General features: G+C 39.2%; 2 protein-coding genes across 2 annotated transcripts in view; one reads left to right on the top strand and one right to left on the bottom strand.

Moving 5' to 3' along the window:
• Positions 1–23,194, bottom strand: part of SHC4 (SHC adaptor protein 4) — a 130,802-nt gene that overhangs the window by 33,398 nt on the left and 74,210 nt on the right. The window contains exons 4-6 of the mRNA XM_019442170.2: positions 22,768–22,887; positions 12,857–12,910; positions 8,535–8,586 (exon numbers count right to left, since the gene is read on the bottom strand). Coding sequence (XP_019297715.2) covers positions 8,535–8,586; positions 12,857–12,910; positions 22,768–22,887 — 226 coding nt within the window. The remainder of the gene's footprint in view (positions 1–8,534; positions 8,587–12,856; positions 12,911–22,767; positions 22,888–23,194) is intronic.
• Positions 16,574–18,331, top strand: EID1 (EP300 interacting inhibitor of differentiation 1). Its single transcript, XM_019442171.2, has 2 exons — positions 16,574–17,827; positions 18,094–18,331. The coding sequence occupies exon 1, from the start codon at positions 16,655–16,657 to the stop codon at positions 17,228–17,230; it is 576 nt and encodes a 191-aa protein (XP_019297716.1). The 5' UTR covers positions 16,574–16,654; the 3' UTR covers positions 17,231–17,827; positions 18,094–18,331.

The raw sequence follows: 23,194 nt of genomic DNA, 5'->3' as shown, positions 1-23,194 counted from the left end.
AGCCCAGGAAGCCTCCTGGGTCTCAGGAACTGTGGAGCCAACACTGGGACACCTTACTAAAAGGGACACCAAAGGAGAGGAGAGAGAGCTGTCTTTATGGAATGAGCTAACCGTGCTGACTTGGAAGCATGGTTTTATGCTTTTGCATTCTCTTGGAAAGGATTTTGTATATATGTGAAGTAAAAGGCAATTCATTCACATCTGATAGAATTTTCAGAGCCTATAAAAGTACACAATAGTAGTACCTACAACAGTGTTTCTTTTCTTAGCCTTATGTTATAATTATCTCAGGAAGGGGCTGGCTCCTAAGTAGCTCAATCGGTTAAGCCACCGACTTTGGCTCAGGTCATGATCTCCCAGTTCGTGAGTCTGCACTGGCAGCGCAGAGCCTGCTTAGGATTCTCTCTCTCTCCCTCTCTCTCTGCCCTTCCCTGCCCTCTCCTCTCAAAATAAGTAAATTAAAAAAAATAAGAATCTAAAGAATCTCAAATAATTCTCATTCCAGAATTGACTTGACTTTCATTTAAAGGATTTAAATGAAATTTTTATAGGGTTGGTTTTTTTAATGTTTATTTCTTTATTTTTGAGAGAGAGAGAGCAAAGGAGGGGCACAGAGAAACACACACACAGAAAGAGGATCTGAAGCAGGCTCTGCAATAAGAGCCAGATACGGGGCTCAAACTCATGAACCATGAAATCGTGACCTTAGCTAAAGTCAGACACTTAACCAACTGAGCCACCCAGGCGCCCCAAATGAAATTTTTAGAAAGCATGTGTTTGTGTGTGTGTGTGTTCATGTGTGGGGGGGGGGGGGGCAGTGGGGGCGCAGTGGTATTACTAAATCAAACAATGCTAAGGTGTAGATCTCTAAAAGAATTGCCATTACCATTTCTTATAAGGTTATCCCTTTAAAGAAGCAACTTGTAAACTGATATAGACTTAGGAGCTAATTCTAGTTTTGAAAATCCAATTAAGAATGCTTATAGATGGGGGCACCTGAGTGGCTCAGTCGGTTAAGCATCCAACTTTGGCTCAGGTCATGATCTCACGGTTTGTGGGTTCGGGCCTCACATGGGGCTCTGTGAGGACAGCTCAGAGCCTGGAGCCTGCTTCAGATTCTGTGTCTCCCTCTCTCTTTGTTCCTCTCTCTCCCTCAAAAATAAATAAAAAACATTAAAAAACGGGAAAAAAAAGAATGTCTACCCTTTCTGCCAAAGGAAAATGTTTGATCTATCTTTAGACTGTTATTTTAAATTGACCCTTCTTTTTCTCTGCAGTAGCTTCACACATGAGCAACACATAGAAGGTGTTTTAAAAATTGTGTTGAATGAATACATACTGATTTTCCTGAATCGCATCAATAATTCTAGTGTGAGAAGTTCTCTTCAATTGCATTAAAATGACACCTGCAGCAATCCCCATAGTGGGAAAGGTTCCTACAGCCATTGAGTGGTGTGAATCATTGCTTGGTTTACTCATGGAGATATACTTAAATCTACAAGGTGCCCTTGGAAATGTGCTCTCCAACTGACCCAAGAGAAGTTGTGTTACATTATGACTAAAAAAGGTTACGCCCTTAAATTCTTTTGTTTTTCACCTTATAAATTTCTGGTCCAATTAAAAGAAAAGTCAAGATCCCAAATCATGTCAAAATGCAGAATATGATTTTTTCAATTTTGTGTTTTTCTTAGGTTCAAGAAGATGTCTAGAGATGAAGACAAGGAAGATGAGAGAGACAGGAAATTCACACACACACACACACACACACACACACACACACACACAGAAACATGAAAGTGTGTCTCCCTTAAAAGGGATGAGAAAACAAGAACGCTTAAAAGAACTCTGGAAAGACTCAGGTTCAAGTTCAAATTTCAATTATGCCACCATCTACATGACCTTGAACAAGTGACTTTGTAGCAATGTCCTCACCTGCCAAGACAGGGCACTGATTTTTTTTTTAATGTTTATTTATTTTTGAGAGAGAGACAGAGACAGAGCACAAGCGGGGGAGGGTCAGGGAGAGAGAGGGAGACCCAGAATCTGAAGCAGGCTCCAGGCTCTGAGCTGTCAGCACAGAGCCCGATGCGGGCCTCAAACCCACAGACTGCGAGATCACGACCTGAGCTGAAGTCAGATGTTCAACTGACTGAGCCACCCAGATGCCCCAGGGCACTGGTGGTTTTAAAGTCCCTTATTGCTTTATGGAGATCCCAACCTTCATCTGTCACAGTAGCTTCAGCCTTCTGAGGAACAGGCATGTGCGTTCTTGTGGCATGTGGGTACTCAGGAAGGAAGGACACAACTAAACCCACCAGCCGACCTGTACCACTTCTCACATCTAAAATGTTCTTACTTATCTCAACTCTTCTCATTCTGATACTTTGAGCATTTGGTCCTGTTCCTGGACTGATGCTACCAACACATTCTGCTTTGCTTTGGATGACCTCATTGCTGCCATATTACTTTTTCTGAGAAGATCAGACGACAAACAGTGGTGCCCGGCACCATGAAAGGAATGACATTGGACAGAAAGGTTGACCCTGTGCAGACGTTCTGTACAGCCTCACTATCTCCAGTGAACACACATGTTGTGATAGTGCTGTTGTTGGTATTCAGACACACCACTCTGCGAAAATGGTCTTGGTTCTTTTTGAGGTTGGTCATGGGCCAGAATAGGGATGGGCTTTGAATCAAACACAGGTGTGCCCATTTCCCAGCATTAGACCCATCTCCAGAAGCTTAGATAAGCAGCCAGGTTGGCCAAGAATTTACCAACCTTTAGCTAACGAGAAGGTAGAAAGACAAGTATATAAAAAGCCCCAACTGCCAAAAAAGAATGTGACTTTCCATTGACATGATAACTTTGCATGGAGGTCTGAGATGGAATCAGATGCAGATATGAATTCTTTTCCCTCCACCTCGTAGCCAGACAGACCCATAACTCTACCTTTGGGTATCAAGCACTATATTAGGGAGGATTTTTTTTTAATCTTAGATACATATTCTTCAAACTTTTTTCATTTGGTTTCCTAATTGGATGTTCATGGACAAGAGGCTGAGAACTCTTCTTAGAGGATAACAGGCCCTTCTTTACTAGTTTTATATTTATTTTTAATAGACCAGGGTTTTTTTGTTTTGTTTCTGTTTTTCCATTTTTTAATAAACTAGAAATTCAAAAGCGCAGCTTCTCAGGTCAACCACCAGATGGTGCTGTGGCACTGAAGCAAGGAGTCCTCCCCGCTTAGAACTCCGCCCAAAGAAGTAAGCCAGCAGTCAGTCCACAGTAAACTGATGTCACCAGGATAGTAGTCCATATATTTTATAACCATAACCATAAATGTAAATAAACAGGCTAATTTAAATTATTTTTGTGGTCTTTAAAAAAAATTTTTTTTTAACTTTCTTCAGAGACTGAAAACCATGGCCTTCCTATATACACCCAGATAGACTGGGGCCTCTTCACATACCAGATTCAGAGAAACTATTTAAACCTCCCTGGACTAGTACACATTTGGAATGAGAGGTGAAGAGAATATGTATTACGGGGCAAGCTGTATTAGTCACTAAGTAAACTCAAAACATTCTTAGAGTGACTTACCTTTTCTACAGAAAAGGCCCTTTATAAAATGAGGCGTTCACTAAAGGGTCCCAGCTGAGATGGAAAAAAAAGGAGCAACTGCCCCGACTTGAATCTACTAATGCTAAAAGTGAATTGGATAGATGAGAGATAGTGGGAACATTCAGGATTCTTAGCAAGGAGCCTGGACTCCTCTGCCTGACAGCTATGCTCTTCCTCATCCTGGAGGTCCCGCCCTCTGTCCCTTACCCATCCACTGACATCCTGCTTCCCAGGGGCACCTAGGGCCTGTTCATTGGCACACTGAAGGTTATTTTCTGCCTTCACACCCCCTAACTCCTTTTCAGTATGTGACTTTCTGGGGTGCCTTATTCCAAGGTGTCTTCTCCCGGAGAAATTTGCTCTTCCTCCTTCTCAGGTGATACTCATCTCCTGATTTCCTCTCCTCCTCCCGACTACTCCTCTGGCCCTTTATGGTCTCCTCTTACCACTCCCCGAGAGCCTCAGCCCTCTTCTTTCCTGGTTCCTCCCTCAGTGATCTTGCTTACTCTTAGGGCTATGAGGCAGTTTTTCCAAACCTGCACCTGAAGGTCTGGTCTCCCTCTCTATCTCTCTCTGTCTCTCCCACCCCCACACTCCCATCCCCTTCAGCTCTACTCCCACCTTTCCGCCTCCCTGACCCTGAGCTTCTCCTGCCTGCTGAACATTTTCCCCAGATGAACCAAACTCATTAGATAATTCTGTAACATCTTCTTTCTGGTTTCACTATTTTCTTTATTTATTCTAGGACTTAGAACATTTTTTTTTCTTTTTTACAAATACAATAAATATTCATTACAGGAGTTATAGAAAATAAAAAGCTACCAAGAAAAAAAATTATGTAAATCTCACTATCTAAAGATTAATTAAATACTATTAATATTTTGGCATCTCTTTCTTTTTAATCTTTCCAATCTTTCTTCTAAGTATATCTCCCTACAAAATGTTACCTGGGGTCATGCTATACCCATTATTTCACAATCTCCTTTTTGCACAAAATAACATTGTCAACATTTTCCCCATGTCATTATTCACTCTAACACTAGCTGTAAATTGTTGCATAGTAGTACATCCTATGGATTCATTTAAATAATTTGCATTTATGAATATTAAATTAATTTTTTCTGTTATATAAATAACATACGACAACAATCTTTATTGCTTAGTCTTTGTGCATGTCCTAATTATTTCCTTAGAAGTTAAATTGCTGGTTCAAAAGTACTTCCCTCTTTAAGACTTTGGGTACAAATTGTCATCTTGCTCTCCAAAATGTTTGGATCTATACTCCTACCAGCATTGTTAAGAAAAACTACTACTCTAAGCCCCATCTTACCTTTTTTTCAATATTTAAAATTTGAAGATGAAATATGAGATCTATTTATAAGTTGATTCCTAACGAAGTAGCTAGTAAGCTTTTGAAAATTTTTAAATGTTTCTTGGTGCCTTGTAATGTTCTTTTTTAAAGCTGTGCTCAGGACCCTGAATTGATTCACTTGCTTAATAGCTGGCTGAACTTAGGAAAATGATCTCACTTTCTCAATGCCAGTGTTTGCTTTGGTAACCAAAGGAATAAATTAATATCGACCTCCGAGAGTTGTTGTGAGGATGAATTGAGACAATGCCTGCCACATGGTGGGCAATAAATGGTAAATGTTTTTCCCCTATTTCCCTAGTGGATTGTCTTTTTCCAATTTGTAATAATCCCTGTTTCTTCAATGGCAACACCACTCCAAATCACAAGGATAATGATGATGATGATGATGATGATGATGATGATGATAATAATAGCTACCATTTATTATATACTTACTAGGAGCCACATATGGAGATGTTTGCATTGTATATATCTCATTAAGTCCTCAGGAACATCTGATTTCTATTTCTTCACCAACCTTTATATCTAAATTGTTGCCAAGTTCCATTAGTTCCCATATTTGTCCAAACTGTCGCTTCCTCCCCCAGTGCAATGCAAACATTACCACTCCTGCCCAGGACTAATGAGATATCCTCAAAATTGGACTGTACAATTCCAGACTGTTTTCTGTCCTCCAGTATCATTTTCACAGATACAAATGCCAGAAAACTTATCACTTTGCAATTTCAGCAAAAAGGCAGAAGCCAGAATAATGGCTATAAAGCTCAAAATCTTTTAATGGCTCCCAGTGGCCTTCTGGCCAGCACTCAAAGCCCTCTACACTCTGTTTCTGACCTATCTCTTCGGCCACGGCTCCCCTACTTCTATTCCTTCACTTCTCTGCAACCCCAGCCTTCCACACACACTCACATACCACCCAAACACATAGCCCCAAGCTCTCATTACAGGATTTTTTCATCCACAAATCTCGACTGAGCCCCTGCTATGTTCCACACACTGTTGTCCAGGACCCCCTCCTTCTCTAGGCACATCCTATTTCTCTCTGTCATTAAATGATGAGCCCAGGCTAGCCAGGAACTGTTTTCCTCCACAATGATTAGTTCAGCCCCTTTCATATTAGCATGTAATTAATAATTATTTGTGGGCTTGAAAATTATGTCAGCACCTCTGTGCAGAAATTAAAGTCCAGGGGCTGAGGTGAGTTGAAAAGATTTAACACCACAGGGTTGTGCAAGTAGGGGGTATGTTGACAACAGAGTGGCTTCTCACAGAAGTTTCTATAACCAAGATAAGTAAGAAAGGGAATGAGAGACTGAAAAAGGAGGCATAAGGATGACGAAATGCTAACATAGTAATCCAAGAAAATTACTCTGTGTTTCTAAGTCATCTGTCTTGTAGGTAGATCCATTCCCCTAAAGAAGAAAGCAAGTGACTGACTTGAATCTTAGAACTCCTCACCACTGCTTACTGAAAAGAAATGACATGTCTGAGCTGTTCAGCGACTGATGGTAAAGTTACCAAACATCTAGATTTCCTGATCTATTTGTTCTTTCTCTCACCCTGTCTTTTCAGGTTGAGAGAAAAGACTTTGTTGTTCAGAGGCCTTGCCCAAAATAGCATGCAGTTACTCTTTCAGGAAACTCAGGCTTAACTAAAAGCAGTTGCTCTTTGCTGGTATCTTTTGTTGTATTTCATTCTTACACCCCTGTTCCCCTTCACTAGTTCCTGTCTCTCCTACTCACCTTTGGTGATTATCCATTCTTCATTGTACAGTTTACAATGAGTCAGTTTCAACTGAGTATTGTGTAGTACTTGTCACCTGTTTCTTCCTTTCCATGTCATCAAGCCATATTCTTTTGGCAAGCATTTACTGAGTATCTACTATATGTCAGGTCTTGTGTTAGCAGCTGGTCCTCATCATTTCGTTTTTTAAAAGTTTTCTTTATTTTGAGAGAAAGAGACACAGAGAGCACGAAACAGAGAATCCCAAGCAGGCTCCAAGCTGTTAGCACAGAGCCCAAGGTGGGGGTTGATCCCACAAACCATGAGATCATGACCTGAGCCAAAATAAGAGTCAGAAGCTTAACTGACTGAGCCACCCAGGTGCCCCTTATCATTTCATTTTTTACTATAACAATAGCTTCCAAATAGATCTCCCTGTCTTATGTTTCTTCCTGAATCCATCCTGCTCCCAAATCAATCTTCGTGAAGCTCTGCTCTGTCAACAGAATTCTCCACCCATTTGCTTGAAGATTAAGTGCCTACTTATCAGCCCTCTAGATGCCTTTTAGAAATCTTTTTCTCTGCACCCAATCTGCTTTCTAGTAAATATGATCTATTCATTTGCCCTCCACCCCCAGCATACCATGTACATTTCCATCTTTGTTTTATAGCTCTTTGAATTTCCAAATGCTACTCCATGTGTGTACTTAATAAATGGGGGGGGGGGGGAGAGAAACTCTATCCCTGGGGTGGCAGAGGATGCCACCCTAATAGGTTCTAGTCAAGGAGAAGAAGCAACCTAAGACTCATCCCTACAAGGAATCTGAATGTCCCAGAGTTAGGGATAAGAAGCAACAATAACCATGTCTGTCTAAAGAGGTCCAATGAGCTAAGGAACTTCCAGCCCTTCATCCAAAGTTTGACTGGGAGATGAGTTTCTTTAGGCAAACTTGCTAAATCTTGGGATGAGAAATCCAATCAACTTACTCTTTCATTCACTGAGATACTCAACAAAAATAGGTATTTTTGTTCCAACACCTATGTGCTTGGCTTTGGGGTGAGTGCTTTGGAAACAACAGTGAATAAGGTAAACAGGTTCCTGCCCTCATGGAGGTTTCAGTAGAAAGGAAAGACATTAAACACATCAACAAATGGTAAATAAAATAACAAAAATGTGGGGTTAGTGTTAATAAGAAGAGAAATAAAGTATGATGATGCAAAAGGGTGGGATATGTTATTGGAGATAGGAGGGGCTATCAGTCAAAGAAGGTCTCTCTGAAGAAGAGACATTTAAGCTGAGATCCAAAACATGAGAAGAAGCCAAACACTCAAAATGAGATGTCAGACTCTTGAACAGCAAAGGTACAGGCTCAACATACATGTGTGGTGCATGAGCATGTACACACACACACACACACACACACACACACACACACTTGCTGTGACTAATGTGGGCCAATAACCTCACTGGCTTGGGTCTCTATGTAGTTCATTCATCCATTGGGGATGCAGCAGCCAGCTCCTTCTATTATTATAACCAGAACAGCTTCTCTTTTGATTATACAAAAGATAATAAACCTTTTGGTATGAGGGTCCCTCAGATGACCGGGATCTAAATCCCAGCTACATAATTTTTTCTACTTTGCTCTGCTAGCTGGGCTATTTATTTCCAACTCAAATTCACATAATATTTCTAGAACCCAATACAGCACTCTAGTGATCCTCATTACCCTGTATATTGAAAAAAAAACCTCCTTGTTACATTTTAAAGTTGGTATATACCAGTTCTTAAGAAAATCTAGAAGTTGCTTTCCATACCTCGTTGATTAACTGGATCTTTAGCTACGTAGGCAACATAGTCTGTAGTATCCTATAAAAAAGGGAAAACGATTGCATTTAAAATGAATGGATTGTACTGTTGAAAGATAAGAGTACATTTAGGACATGATACTGAGGTACGGACTTAAATACAAATGTTTCTATTTAAAGAGAAAAGGAAAGCACCCTAAAAGGGAACATAAATATACACTGGGTAGTTTAGCAATTGTGGAGTCCTGATTCTCTGTCCCTTGGAGAGAGAAGTTGAAAATTAAAAATTTAGAGGCAGAGTTAGTGATACTTACTCACTAAGAATAAAAAGGAATCCAGATAGGGAATATATTGGTACAGATATTCTTAAAAAATAGTAAGGGATCATGACTCTCTCCTGTTTTGAAAGTTGAAATACCAGGGGTTATCTAGTCACAAAGGAGTCATAAACTGGGAGGCAGCACCATGATTTCCCAGTTGTCCAGACAGACACCATGTATGTCAGAAAATAATTAAAGAGACACATTGGTTTTTGTGGTTGTTAGCTCGCTCGAGTGCAGTGCAAGTTAAGAAATAAAGCAAAAATACAAAGCATTTATCTGATCAATATATAGAAAGGAAAAATCATGTTTGAAAACAAGAACCCATGAAAACCCTAAGGATTTCAAAAAGAGGTGTTGCTGACGTTGTAAAAACAAGCAAAAAGCCACTTGGTAATTCTGACTTTTATTGAAAACAGTAAACTGATGAATGATAAGATCTTAATAATTAAAGATGCTTTTTGTTATCTCGGTTCTCAGGGAAAAAAATACACACAATGCCATTTGCAGATTAGAAGCATGACTCTCCAGAGGGAAGATGCAATCAACTGGCAGGAAATAAAAGCCCGTTTGTAATACCCTCAAGGACAATCACTTAATAACCCACAGTGAAACACACAGGAAGCAGATCTCAGGGTCAGTGTAACTTGTCTTCAGTTATTTTAAAAAATAACAAACACCTAAATAAATTTATCTTATGCTAAAAGATAAAAGGTTTGAGATATCTTGTAAATAAATAAGGTCATATCTGTGAGCTTTGTTTTATATTAATTTAGAGGCAAAGTCACAGTTGCTGGGGACTTGGTTGCTATTTTTAAAACTGAAGGGATGGTAATGATGCCAGCAACACGGGTTGGCGCATTCGATGGTGGGAAAGAGGTTGTGGGACTTCATCCTCAAAACCGTCTCCAACAGTCTTACAGTTCTAAAATCAGTAACTGTAAATATCTGGGAGAATTTTAAGAATGTTAAAAGTAAAGCACAAATAGTAAAAAAATATATACAAAAATATATTTGTGACATACTTGTAATGCATTTTTGAAAAAGAGAAAGTATTTCTAGATACAGAAGCATTACAAACGACTGTCTTAAGGGCTGACGGGAGGAAGACAATTGTCTTTGAGAAGAGTAAAGGTGAGGGTGAGCAAAGGTCAAGAGGGAAGGAAGGATAGCTTATCTTTAACTGTTTTCATTTTTTGAAGTGTTTATTTATTTTTGAGAGACAGAGAGACAGAGCACCAGCAGGGGAGGGGCAGAGAGAGAGGGAGGGAGACACAGAAGCTGAAGCAGGCTCCAGGCTCTGAGCCGTCAGCAAAGAGCCCAATGCAGGTCTTGAACCCACGAACCATGACATCATGACCTGAGCTGAAAATCAGATGCTTAACCGACTGAGCCACCCAGGCACTCCAAGAACAGCTAATCTTTTTTTAAACTCTGGAGGAAATCTGGTGGAAAGAAGGGTACTACTTTGGGCCACGGAGACTTTTAGCTTCTTGCACCCAGTTAGCTGAGAAGTTGTAAATTTCTAACAGACAAAGCTATGAGCATGTGCTGGCAATAGTGGTGATAGCTATCCCCTATCACGCGGTCCCAGGCATGGTACTAGCAGGTTATACACATCAATTCGCTGAATTCTCATAACACTGTGAGGCAAGGGTGATCATTCCCCATTTTATAGATGAGAACCCTGAAGCTAAGAGAGACTAAATAAGTCAAGTCTCCCTGACTCCAAAGCCTGGCAGTTCATTTGGGGGACCTTGAATGCCAATGCTTATGGTTGCCCCAGTTTTTTATTTTAAATAGAATTGCAGGTTTTCTTTCCAGCTTCAGAGAGCACAGGGGCCCCACTCAAATCAGTAGGTACAAACTTCCCCACAGCGGCTAGGAATTCTTTACCGTTTGTTTCTGGGCAGTACTTTGGTGGGTTGAAAGTACTAAAGAACTAAAGGCACATGAAGACAATCTATTAGGACTGGGACAACTAGGATAGACGTCATGCAGGGCATGCCTAGGGTAAACGAGGATCTGAGTGCCAATGTGAACATGACAACAACTCTTGAAACTTGAAAGGGAAATTTAGAGCAAATGTCTGTAAATATTTTTAACACTTCACTTATACAACTCATTACTTTAAATAACTTAAGGAAAGTATTTGAGCTCCTTCGTGGATGACTGAGCTATAATGGGTTAGGAATAAAAGAGACAATGCTGGCCTCTTCAGGCTGGATTCAGCCAGCCCTCTCTGTACCAAACAAGTCCCTGGTTGTCACCGTTGAGGCAAAATTACAAGGCTTGGTGGATGGGAGTTCAGATTCAGTACCAGGCTCACACTGCAGCTAAGTGCTAGGCTTTTTGCATACCCCCTGTTTGCTAATGAATCCATAATTAGCCATCCACGGAATCTCTTGAGGATGAGGTAGAGTTCTTAAAATCTGGTTTACATATTAATTAAATAGCACCATGGAACTAATATATTCATTTGGAAATAACTATGCCCAAAGCGGAAAGGTGAGGAAGTAGAGAGGCCTAAGGGGAAAATTAAGTATCCATTAATAAAAGAAAAAAAAATCCCAATGATCTGAAGTCCTACTATAAATACTGCTTTTCTTCCGTATGCTTCAGACAGGTTCTGAAGACAGGGTGTCTAGGTTTGACGTGCTTAAATATTTTGAATCACAGGTAGCCAGTGTGAAGACAAGTAATTATTGAAATATTTTTAAGAATAGGGTAATGTGAATAGCATTTAATTATATATTTCACACACTAAAAGGTTATACCAACAACCAAGTGAAGAAAGTTGCTTAAATACTTTAGATGCCAGTAAAGGAAGCAACGATTACAACAGAGTAGCTTTGGAACTTTATTTCCTTTTAGGATAGACAATAATTTTTCCTTTTGAATATTTAGCATAGAGGTCAAAACTCTGCAGTGACATCAGCTGCCAGATTTAGTTTTTACTACCATTCCATACCTCTCCTGGATTTCTGAGTTGTATGTCCTATCGTTTATGGTCCTACATTTTATTCCTCAATTGGAAGTGAGAAACTAAGTGTGGTGGCTAGAAAAAAATCAGCCGTTACACTGGATTTTACTGCCGCATTTCTGAAGGATACAATCTTTAATAATAAATGCTCAGCAGAACAGAAGGCAATACATTGGCAGTAAGAACAAAATCTGCATGTGCTCCCGATATATTTTCTTGACCTTACTGATGTTCAATCATTCTAAAAGTCAGACTCAGTCCTCTTCTAGCTTCTGGATGTTTGCAGGTAGGAGAAAAATGTCATAATATCATGAAGCAGCAAAATCTTCCTTCTAACCCCTCAGTTCAAACAGATTTGTTTCTTGGTCAGTCTCAGGCTTCCTAACTTCAATGCCTCTCTTCTTCCACTCCGGTTCAGAAGTGATGTGGTAGGGAGTCAGGGAATGACCCTCCACTCTGTAAAGAAGGCTTGGAGACAGAGCACTTGCTCCGTCTCACACAATTCGTGGGAAACGAGCACCACGTGGCCTCTAGGGAGGAAGGAACTGCAGTTCTCTCCCACCAGCTGTGTGTTCCCTCTGTGAATTTCTGCAAACCTGGCTGCTCACTTTAGATTGGACATAGTTGCCTCAGTTGGCAGCCAGAGTGGCAAACAGGCTTCCCCTATTTCCAAGTCCAACTGCCTAATAGGAGCTGCCTGGAACTCTGTGTGAAGAAGAGTGCTGAGGGAGGACTGGTAACACATGTATGACATCCTTGATTTCCATGACTTAGATGTTACCTACAAGAACAGTCTCGGATGATAACTCCATGACTAACAACACAATGGAAAATTATTAGCTCATTTGCTAATCCAAACATTTTAAAAATAAGTAATGGAAACTATTTTACCAAAGTCAAATTTTTGAATGCACATAGCTATTCACAAATTGTAATAAAACACTGGAAAAGACATGTAATGGCTAACATGCTTTACATGGAAGTTCTTTTAACTCTTATAAAAAGGACTTTTATAAATCTATACTTACAGGATCCCCTCCAGAGGCAAATGAAATAGACTGCATATGATGATTTGCAATAATCTGTAAAACATAAACAAATTAAACATGTATGATGCTACAAGTTAAATGCCTAGTTACATACAATCTAACAGTAATGGTCGTACATTTGTATGTTTTGTCTTTGCCTGTTCAGCATCCCTTTGGAAATTACCTATCCACATTCTATAATAATCTCATAAGGTTCAAGTAGGTTTGACAAGCCCGTCTCACCAGCCCCTTCCTTATGGCTGGACACAGGATCCAGGCCTAGGCCATCAGAAAACACCATTCCTCTGGATACAGCAGAGCCAATCAATATCATGGGGAGGAACTGAGACAGATAATAGGAAAGAATGCATCTTTCTCTGCCATTAAGGACCATGCCATTAGTTTAAGTCCAAAGCTTCTGGGATTCATCTTTTGCTGCCATGTGGGAAAAGCCTGATGGAAAAACAAAGTTTTCCCTCTGGAGAGTATCAGAGCTGAGAGTTAAAAAAAAAAAAAAAAATCTGGTGGTAATATTTGTTTCATCACTTCAACCAATACATTTCCCCCCTCTCTTTAGTTTTTATGCATTTTTTCTATTTTATTTATTTAATTTTATATATGTTGGTTTGAATTGGGTTTCAGTCATTCATCACCAAAAGCACACTAAAGCACTAACATTAAGAATTTCAATATGATGTAGACTATCCAAGTGAACTGCATTAGTTAGCTGAGAAGACCACCTCTTTTGAGATTTTGCCTCTTGAGATTTTAGGCTTGCTTATTTGGAAATCACAGAGTAATGACCAACTGACAGAGAAGTATTTGTCATACTGCTTTGAAGGTTCATTAAAATACCAACTGTGCACCAATTGGCTAAGCCTGTCTTGAGAAATGTTTAACATAATGTATACAAGAGTATAAGATACTCTTATATAAGATAGCCAGCAATTCTATTCTTAGATGTAGATCCACAGAATTGCGTAAATACAAGCACCAAAAACCTTCCCAAGAAAGATAATTACTGCCCTGTTTGTAATAGGTCCAAACTGGAATCAATCCCAATGATGATCACTGTGATATTTAAACAATGGACTACTATGTAGCAAACACACACACACACACAAAACAAATTTCTTGGGTAAAAGAAGCCACACACACACAAAGAATATATACTACATGGTTTAATTTATATAAAGTTCAAAAAACAGGCAAAAATATTTTATTCTGTTTGAAATCAGAACGGTGGTGCTCGTAGGGCAAAGAAAGAGAAAGCAAATGGTTTTCTGGAATCCTGAAAATCGTGTTTCTCGATCTGGGTAACAGTTACACAAATATGTCCATTTTGTGATAACCAAGCTGCGCACTTAAGATTTGTGCACTTTTCTGTATTTGTGTTTTCTGTGTTTAGATTTCAGCTAAAAGTGATTACTAAAAATAAATCAATATACAAACATCAATGTCTTTCCCACATACCAGCAATAGCCAACTAGACACTGTATTGGAGTAAGGGGTACATTTTATGATAGTACCTGAGTATAAAATAGTAAGAATCACATAAGCCTTTTTGGAAAACTTCACTGAAGGGTATAAATAAGACACAAACAAGCAGAAAGATATATATTACTTTTATGGATGAGAAGACAATATTGTAAAAATGTCAATTCTCCCCCAAATTAATCTGTAAATTCCATGCAACTCAAATAAAAATTCCACCTATATTATTCGGGTAACTTTTCAAGCTACTTCCAAAATTCACATGGAAGAACAAATGTGCAAGAAGAGTTAAGGCAATCTTTTAAAGAACAAAGACACAAGATTTTTCTTATCAGCAAGACATATATTGTAACACTGTAGAAATTCGTTTGAATACAAAGTCTAAAACAAACTCACACATTTGTTTTCTTTTAATCTATGATAAATGTGGCACCAAACAACCAACAAAGGACAGTGATTAAATCAGTGAAGTTGGCTGAATTAGCTGTATATGTGTAAAAAAATATATAAATGAATCCTGTGCTTATCGTACTTAGATAAATAAATGTTTTATCCACAAAAAACCTATGCATGGGTGCCTGGGTTTATCAGTCCGTTAAGCCTCTGACTTCATCTCAGGTCATGATCTCACAATTTGTGGGTTTGAGCCCCGCATTTGGCTCTGTACTGACAGCTCACAGCCCGGAGCCTGCTTCAGATTCTGTGTCTCCCTCTCTCTCTGCAACTCCCCTGCTCACACGCTGTCTCTGTCTTTCTCTCTCTCTCTCAAAAATAAACATTAAAAAAAATTTTAACAAAATGTATGCAAACATTGAAGAAAAATAAAAGATCATGCTTGTGATCTTTGAAATAGGAAAATCCAACTTAATAAAAAAAAAAAAGATATACAGGAAAAAAAAAAACCTTCAATTTGAAGGGTTTACATGAAAACTCATTTTAAAACTTTTATAGGAGAAGAGACACCTGAAACCGGACAAATAACAACAGGGAAGGAGAATGTATTTGCAACATGTAAAACAAAGTATTCATATAGTTTATAAGAAATTCCTACAAATCAGTAAGAAAAAAAAAATAAACCAAAAATAAGGCCAGTTAATTTTCATAAGTAACACAAATGTTCAATAAACATGTTGAAAAATAATCTCTAAGAAATCAAGGCTATGGAAAATAAAACAAGGTATCATTAAACTGATAAAATTGCTCAACAAAACAGTGTGTGGCAAGGATATTCTCAAACACTGCTGATGAGAGCTGAAATCTGTACAGCAATCTTGGAGAGCAGTTTGACAGTATGTATTAAAACTAAAGTATGCATGCTCTACAATTCCGCCTTTCCACTCCTAGGTTATTTATTCTGTAGAAACATTGGCACATAGAAACATTACCCATAGTTTATATCAAAAAATCGGAAATTACTTGTGTATGGTTAGGTCAACTATAGAATAGCTATACAAACGGAATGCTACGGAAAAAAAGACTCATCTATGTATACTAACAAAGCTAAATCTTCAAGTCATTGCTGAGGTGCTTTTTGTAGCTTGAAGAGTTAGGTAAGACTTGCAAAAAAAAAAAAAAACACAAAAAACCCCATACACACACAAGATTTTTCCACGAGGACATAAAGGTCCATATAAATGCAGAGGAAAAGAATTTAAAGAATACACACCAAACTGATTATGGTGGAAAGTTAACCTCCTGCGAAAATAAATGGAACCAAGTCCTTCTTCAGTATACTATCTTTTTAAAAAGATAGATAATATGCTTATTTGCGAATTTAACTTTTTTTTTTTTTTTAATGGGGAAAGCAGAAGGGCTGAATGAATGGATCAGTTGTCAGTATGTTGAGAACACTGTGATTTGGAGGTGGGGATTTAGAAGTCATGAGCGCAGAGACCAAAGGTAGTTGGAGCAGATGCTATTGCCTGGGGCGGGAGGAAAAGGAGCAGGAGAGAACCGAAGGGCGAAGGGGGAGGAAGAGCACTAAGCATAGTTACAGAAGCCACGTTACGGATTTTCAAGTTTACAGCATCATAATGCGCAGAACAGTTAGGGAAAGCGGAGATTACGTAACTCGCTAAACGTAGAGTCTACTAACGGAGTTCCAAAGGACCGAAACCTACACCACGGTTCCGAAGAGCGGGGACCTCCCCCGCGAGGGGGACGCCAAACGGGAGGCGGTGTTTGGGGGTCGCGCACACGCACAGGGTCACGCAGGCGCACGGCGTTTGCGCACGCGCACAACCCCTCGGCCGCGTAGCTCCGATCTTGCAAAAACACCTTTCGAGAGGTTGAGCAGCTTGTACAATGTCGGAAATGAACGAGCTGTCCGAGCTGTATGAAGAGAGCAATGACCTGCAGATGGATGTGATGCTTGGCGAGGGTGACCTTCCGCAGATGGAGGTAGGCAGCGGGAGCCGGGAGCCATCCCCGAACGCCTCCCGCAACGGGGCCCAGCCACAGCTCGAGGAGGAAGGCCCAATGGAGGAGGAGGCGGCCCAGCCAATGGCGGAGCCGCAGGGGGAACGAGGCCTTGCTAACCGGCCCAGCCCTGGGGAGCAGCCAGGCCTGATCGCGGGCCCTGACTTCGAGAGCGAGGACGAGGGCGAGGAATTTGATGACTGGGAGGACGACTACGATTATCCGGAAGAGGAGCAGCTGAGTGGTGCGGGCTACAGAGTATCAGCGGCCCTTGAAGAAGCCAACAAGATGTTTCTGAGAACATCCAGAGCAAGGGAAGCAGCCCTGGATGGCGGGTTTCAAATGCATTATGAGAAGACCCCGTTTGATCAGTTGGCTTTTATCGAAGAGCTTTTTTCACTTATGGTTGTCAATCGTCTGACCGAAGAACTCGGCTGTGATGAGATTATTGATAGAGAGTAATTAAATGCTGTTAAAAGAGGAGGAAAAGTTGAGGAGAGACCCAACATTCCACTGCCTTTTGGGTTCATTCCAGATAGTACAGTGCCAATGAAAAACTTAATCTTCAAAAAAAGATTTTTGTCGTTGTTTTGCAGAATAGAATAGGGCAGTGACTGCACAGTTATGAAAAAGAAAAAATTGTTAAAGAAGAAAAGGCATTTTAGGACTGTGGAAATCTGTTTTCAAGAACCTTCCTGAAACACCTGTGGCTTTGACTTTGTTATTGATCCAGATTATTTTCCTTGCATTGGGGAAAATATCTTTCATATTTCACTGTAAGGGATGGTTTTGCGAGAGTAAGTTAATGTCAAGACAAACTGCCAATACAAGAGCCCAATGATATTAATTACATGAGAAAAAGTAACTAATACATCCAGTTTAGGACACAAGATGTCTGAGTTATTTGGACTGAAAACCCACTGAGAGAACTCTAAAGATTCCACTTTATGGTCTATCCAAGCCAATTATCAAAGGCTACATTTTTTTTAGTGTAAAATAAATTGGGTGTTCTTCAGTATCCGAAAAGGATAAGCAAACCCAAAAAGAAATATGTATCAGGTGTGCTATATCTCAAAATGTGTTTTCAAGAGCATCTGAAATTTTGATTGTACATGTATCTCGATGATTTATAAAGCTAGTATGATCCATAATTCCAGAAAATTTATTGTCTTAACCATTTTTAAAACTCAAAAATATCCATAGTAAAATTTCAAATTTAGATATTAAAAAATACGTGAAAGAACAAAGAAAACAAAACTATTTCTAACACTCTTATACTAGAGAAATTGTTTTACTCGCTCTCTGTTTTTCATTTAACTTTACAGGTGAAAGACTTTGGTTGAACTTCATAACATAAGAACTGTCAAAGGGAACATGTCAAGTAAAAGGAAAGCCCTGCATCTAAAAAAAGACTGAACAATTATACCCTCAATCTTTAAAGGTTTTAAACCTGCCCAGAAATCCTCATCAGTATCTGAAGTTTCCCTCTGTCTCCTCCTCTAATGAAGCTTGTTATTGGTTATGCACCAGCATTCGAGATAATAAAATTTCTTGTTCTGTGTATTTTGTTTGTTTGGCCAATAGTATTGTTCACATACTTTATTGAAATCCTACTTTTTATCGTATTATGCTATTTTATTTTATTACCGAAACCACTTTATGATTTAAATTTAACCACTATATGAGAAAGTGTTCCAGCTTCAAATACCTGACTTATAAGTTAATTTGTGGATATTAAACTTTGTAAATTCCTATAACAGAATTTGCTAGCCTGAGAAAACCTGTCGTATTAACGAACATACTGCTGTGGTTATTGAGGTTCTGAAGTTGCATAAGACTAAAAATTGTGTCAGTTGTGCCCAATAAACAGTACATCAGTAGGTCTTAAGATCAATAAGACATGGCAGTAAAGGACACATCCAATACAACAGCACAACTCAACCTTATTTATGTTATAGTCACCTTTTAGGGAGTGGGTTCTTTTCTGTAAAAAAAAAAATGGACTGAGGGTTATAAACACTAGGCTTAGTGAGGAGAAGGACAGATAGATACATGGGGAAACAAACAGGAGGTGAGATGTTAGCACTTAACCCTCTTCATCTGCCTCTCTCATGACTCACTTTCATTACGTTTTCAAAAGGCTTGTAGCTGCAGTTAGATGCATCTGGATAGATAATTGCTTGTATGATGTGAATTAACTGAATTTGATGGGGGGGGGGGGCGAAGGATGCCAGTACATAAGGAGCACTGACCAATTGCATTTACCTCCAGATAAAGATGTCAGGAAATCAAAAACTGGTCTTCATACCAGGAAGTGTGATTAGGAAATCTGTGATTAGGTTCCTCTCTGAGACTAAGGAGGGAGCAAGAAGAAGGAAAAGAAAACTGCTACCTGTTGGACCTGAAGGCTCATTTACAGGATAAAGACCTGGACTACACAACTGACTTCTGATGGTTGGTTCCTTGGTCTTGGAAAAACAGGCAGTAATCTGAGAGCACTGAAATTAGTACTTGTTTGTATTTACTAAAGAAACCCCTTTTAGAAGTGTAAAATCACTTTTTACGTCTTTTAAGCGTTAACACGTACTGGAAACAGCCTAGCTGGTTCAAATCTTGGCTAAAGGGGAACTAAAAAAGGAGTTCTATAGCGATTCTGGTCCTGATTTTGCGAACAGGGGAGTGGGTGGGGATGTGGAATGGGTAGAGAGAACTTTAAAAAGCTTATGAGTATATAGGGTGATTTGGGGGGGAGTTTTCTGGATCTATCCATATATTATTATATAGTGTTACATTATAAATGTTTGCTTAGATCAGACTGTCGCATTTGGCTGGCCTAAGGACACAGACTTACTGTGTTTGGCTCATGCTTAAAATTGCAATTCTTCATTAAAGACCAACATCTCATAATCCTGATAGAGCAACAAAACTCCTAAGATTTCCATCTTTTTTCCCCCCAAAAGTTGAAGATCTGGTAGCCCTTGACCAATAGTTATGTGGGATAAAGCATCCAACTCCCCATTCTAATCGGAAGATATTCTGTTGCCATGTTTCCCAGTATCGTCTCCCCAACATGGAGGCCAAGTGGCACTCACCATATATCATTATGCTTGCACCACTGTTTTTCTTGTACCTGCACAGTTAGCATTGTCTGCCTGGCCTCCCTATATTTGAAGTTCCCTCTCCTCATGGAGACTAAAGGATATCTCCATTTTCTGCCTGTTTTACCTTCTTTATCTCTTTATTACTCTTAGTAAAATTTCACTAGCTGTTAGAGTTGGTGGTAGGAATGTAGAAATGACTAAAGAATAGTGGGAGTGGAAGCTAGTCAGATATTTTGCTTACATCCTTAACATATTGAAGTATATCAAGGAAGTCTGTTGCTTGAATTTTTAAAACAAGGAATATAGAAAAACTCCCTAGAACTTGCTTTTCCAAAATGTATTTCCCATCCCCAAATATGGCAAGTTTTAAAAATCGCAAGCATTATGTGTTTAATATAATTTTGTTTTCTGCCTCTGAGGTTCTTTAAGACATTTTCTGGGAGTGAATGGTTATATTCTTGAAGTTGTTCTCAGTGGCTGAAGATGAATGTGAACCATCCTACCCATAAATGCTCTGCCATCTATGAATGTACCTATCAACTTTAACTTGTTTATGTTTTCAGTCCAAAGTATATCTTAGGAGTTGGGGGGAGGGGAAGGGAGACATTAGTATTTCTTGGTATTTATCTTAAAACTTCAAAGGGTAACTTTCTTTAAGGAAGATTGAGTTAATCATTTTCTCCTGCTACATCTATAAGGTCACTTCTCTGTTGCCTTCTCCCTTGAACAGTTTAGTTGCCCTATTAATGGGATTTATAAAGCTTGAGTTGAAGCATCTATAGTGGCACATCTTTTTTTTATATGCCCTCCCTCCACCAAGGGAGGAATGAAGGGGCCGTTTCCTCCAGGCCTGCAGAATAGTTCAAAATTATTTTTAAAAATCAGGACCTGGGTCTAAGGTCAATGAGATCCTAACTTTAGTCCCCACTCCAGCAGTGGGCTCAGCACCACCCCATTCCCTGCTACCAGTGCAGAAAAGATGTCCCACTTCCAGAGGCACTCATTGCTGTAACTGCTGGTAGTGGAAGCCACCCATGCGCCCTGTCCCTACTTCTATTCCGCCAGAAAGATTATGGGCATGTGACAATACCCCTTCCAATTACAGTAGCCTGGAAAAGGGTAGTAAAAGAGAGAAAGAAATGAGAATAAACTAAGCCACCTACCACACACCACAGCCCTATTCTTCCTAAATTCCTAATTCCTCAGTCACCCCATAGAATTTTTTTTTTTTAATGCTCATTAGGTTCTGCACAGAAGGCTGTCACCAGGATGGCTGTAGATTTGCTTACTCTTCCTCCCCTACAAAATTCTGAGATAATTCAAGTGCTTCTATACTCAATGAGATCTCATACCTAAAGGCATTAAGCACCCCTGGTACCACACACATGGGTGAAAACTAAAACTAAAATTTACATCTACAAGTATCTTGAGGGAAAAACATCCGAAAGACTGAACGATTGCTTCACCTTCCACCTAGATTTGTTGCATCTTCCAAGTACAGCCTCAAATGTTCTGCTCTCGTTATACCAATGGTATCACCTCTCTTAGATAACCAATCAGGGCCCAACGAGACAGAAATCTATTTTGAACTATTTTATATTAAGTATTTTCTTCTGTGGTGGTTTATACTACTGTGCAAGCAATGTATTTTATTCTGCTTTTGAATTTAGAAAATAAAGCAGACCTCAAAACTGCAAGTTTTTGGCAAAAACATTGGAGAAAAAAATGTATTTAACTATACATGCATGTTACTGAAAATTTTATGATTCTATGTTTTATGCTTTCCCTGCTAAGTACTGACTTTATGAAAATGTCTCAAGGAAATAGGAAAAATGTTTGAGTAAATAATAATAGGTACTGGGTGACTGGCTCTGTGCTAAGTGATTTACATCAATGGTTTTACTTAATCCTGTATATAATCCAGTGACACATATACTATTGCTAAATCCATCCGCTCAGAAACTATGAATAGGTACTATAATCTCATTTCACTAAGGAAGAAAATTGAGTGGTAGCATAACTTGCTCATTAGTGGCGAAGCCATGATTTCAACCTATATGTAACCTCAAAGCCTGAGAGCCAACTACACATTAAACCTTCCATGAGTCCCTGTTCAACAGTATTCCATACAGTAAAACCTTAAATACTAAGAACCTCGAATCACTACATATTAAACCAAGAAAAATTAGACTCTAACACCCATAAATAATCTGATATGAGGAATTTAGTTTAAAACATAAAAAGCAAGTCAAGAGTACCCTAGTTTAAGGAACACATTTAGCCCAATGCCTGTATATCTTTTATATTTGCTTCAGCAATGCTGTTCTTTGAGAAATAAGGTTCACAATGAGAACTCAGGCACACCATGGCATCACACATCATCAAAGAAGAAGAAACTGTGTTTATGTAATAATATTTTACAAAGCACTTCAAGCTTAAGAGTTGGAAGAAAATGTTTTATGCTTAAATTTCAGTTAGCTAGAATATTAACCCTAACATCACCCTTCCCCTCTGTCCTTCATTTGCACCCCCATCCAACACACAGTCTGTTAGTTCTGATAATGGAATTGCTTTCCCTTTGGGGAGCACGGGTGGAGAGTAATAACTGACTCAAGAATATGAGTTGCCAAATGGTATTTACCAGTTATTTGCACCTTAGTTCCTATTACAAAGCCAATTAAGTTGAGGCAAGTATGCAAGCAGTTAAATGCAGTGATGAGTTTGTAATACTGTTGTTCTAATTATTGTTATTCACAAATCCTTGGCAGATTTTTTCCCCTTGTGCCTTAACTAAATTTTAAGCACACTTTGTCTGAAACTTTATTTTCTTTATCATGCCCAGGTTCTTCTAGAAAAATAGATGATACGTTAAGCTATAAATGACATTCATGATCTTACCTGTTGGTTGTCAATATTCATCAACGTGAGGCTGCATGTTGAGATGGTCAGTTTAATATTCATTCCCGAAAACTGAAGATTACTTTTGCCAAGAACTGTTGATAGGAACTTAACTGGAGGCTTTAAAAATAGCAAAACAATACTCAGAGTTAAGGATTTTGTTACAGGAGAATATTAATTTTTTAAGTGTTAAAAATAGGTCAAAACACACACTCTTCCTATTATACTTTACACAAGTCAAATGAGATGGAATGCTTTATTTTTTTTTTAATTTTTTTTAACGTTTATTTATTTTTGAGACAGAGAGAGACAGAGCATGAACGGGGGAGGGGCAGAGAGAGAGGGAGACACAGAATCGGAAGCAGGCTCCAGGCTCTGAGCCATCAGCCCAGAGCCCAACGCGGGGCTCGAACTCACGGACCGCGAG

The sequence above is a fragment of the Panthera pardus genome, unplaced genomic scaffold, assembly GCF_024362965.1.
Source record: "Panthera pardus isolate Hobbes unplaced genomic scaffold, ASM2436296v1 HiC_scaffold_24, whole genome shotgun sequence".
Taxonomy (NCBI): Eukaryota; Metazoa; Chordata; class Mammalia; order Carnivora; family Felidae; genus Panthera; species Panthera pardus.
This window is presented reverse-complemented; position numbering and strand designations above follow the sequence as displayed.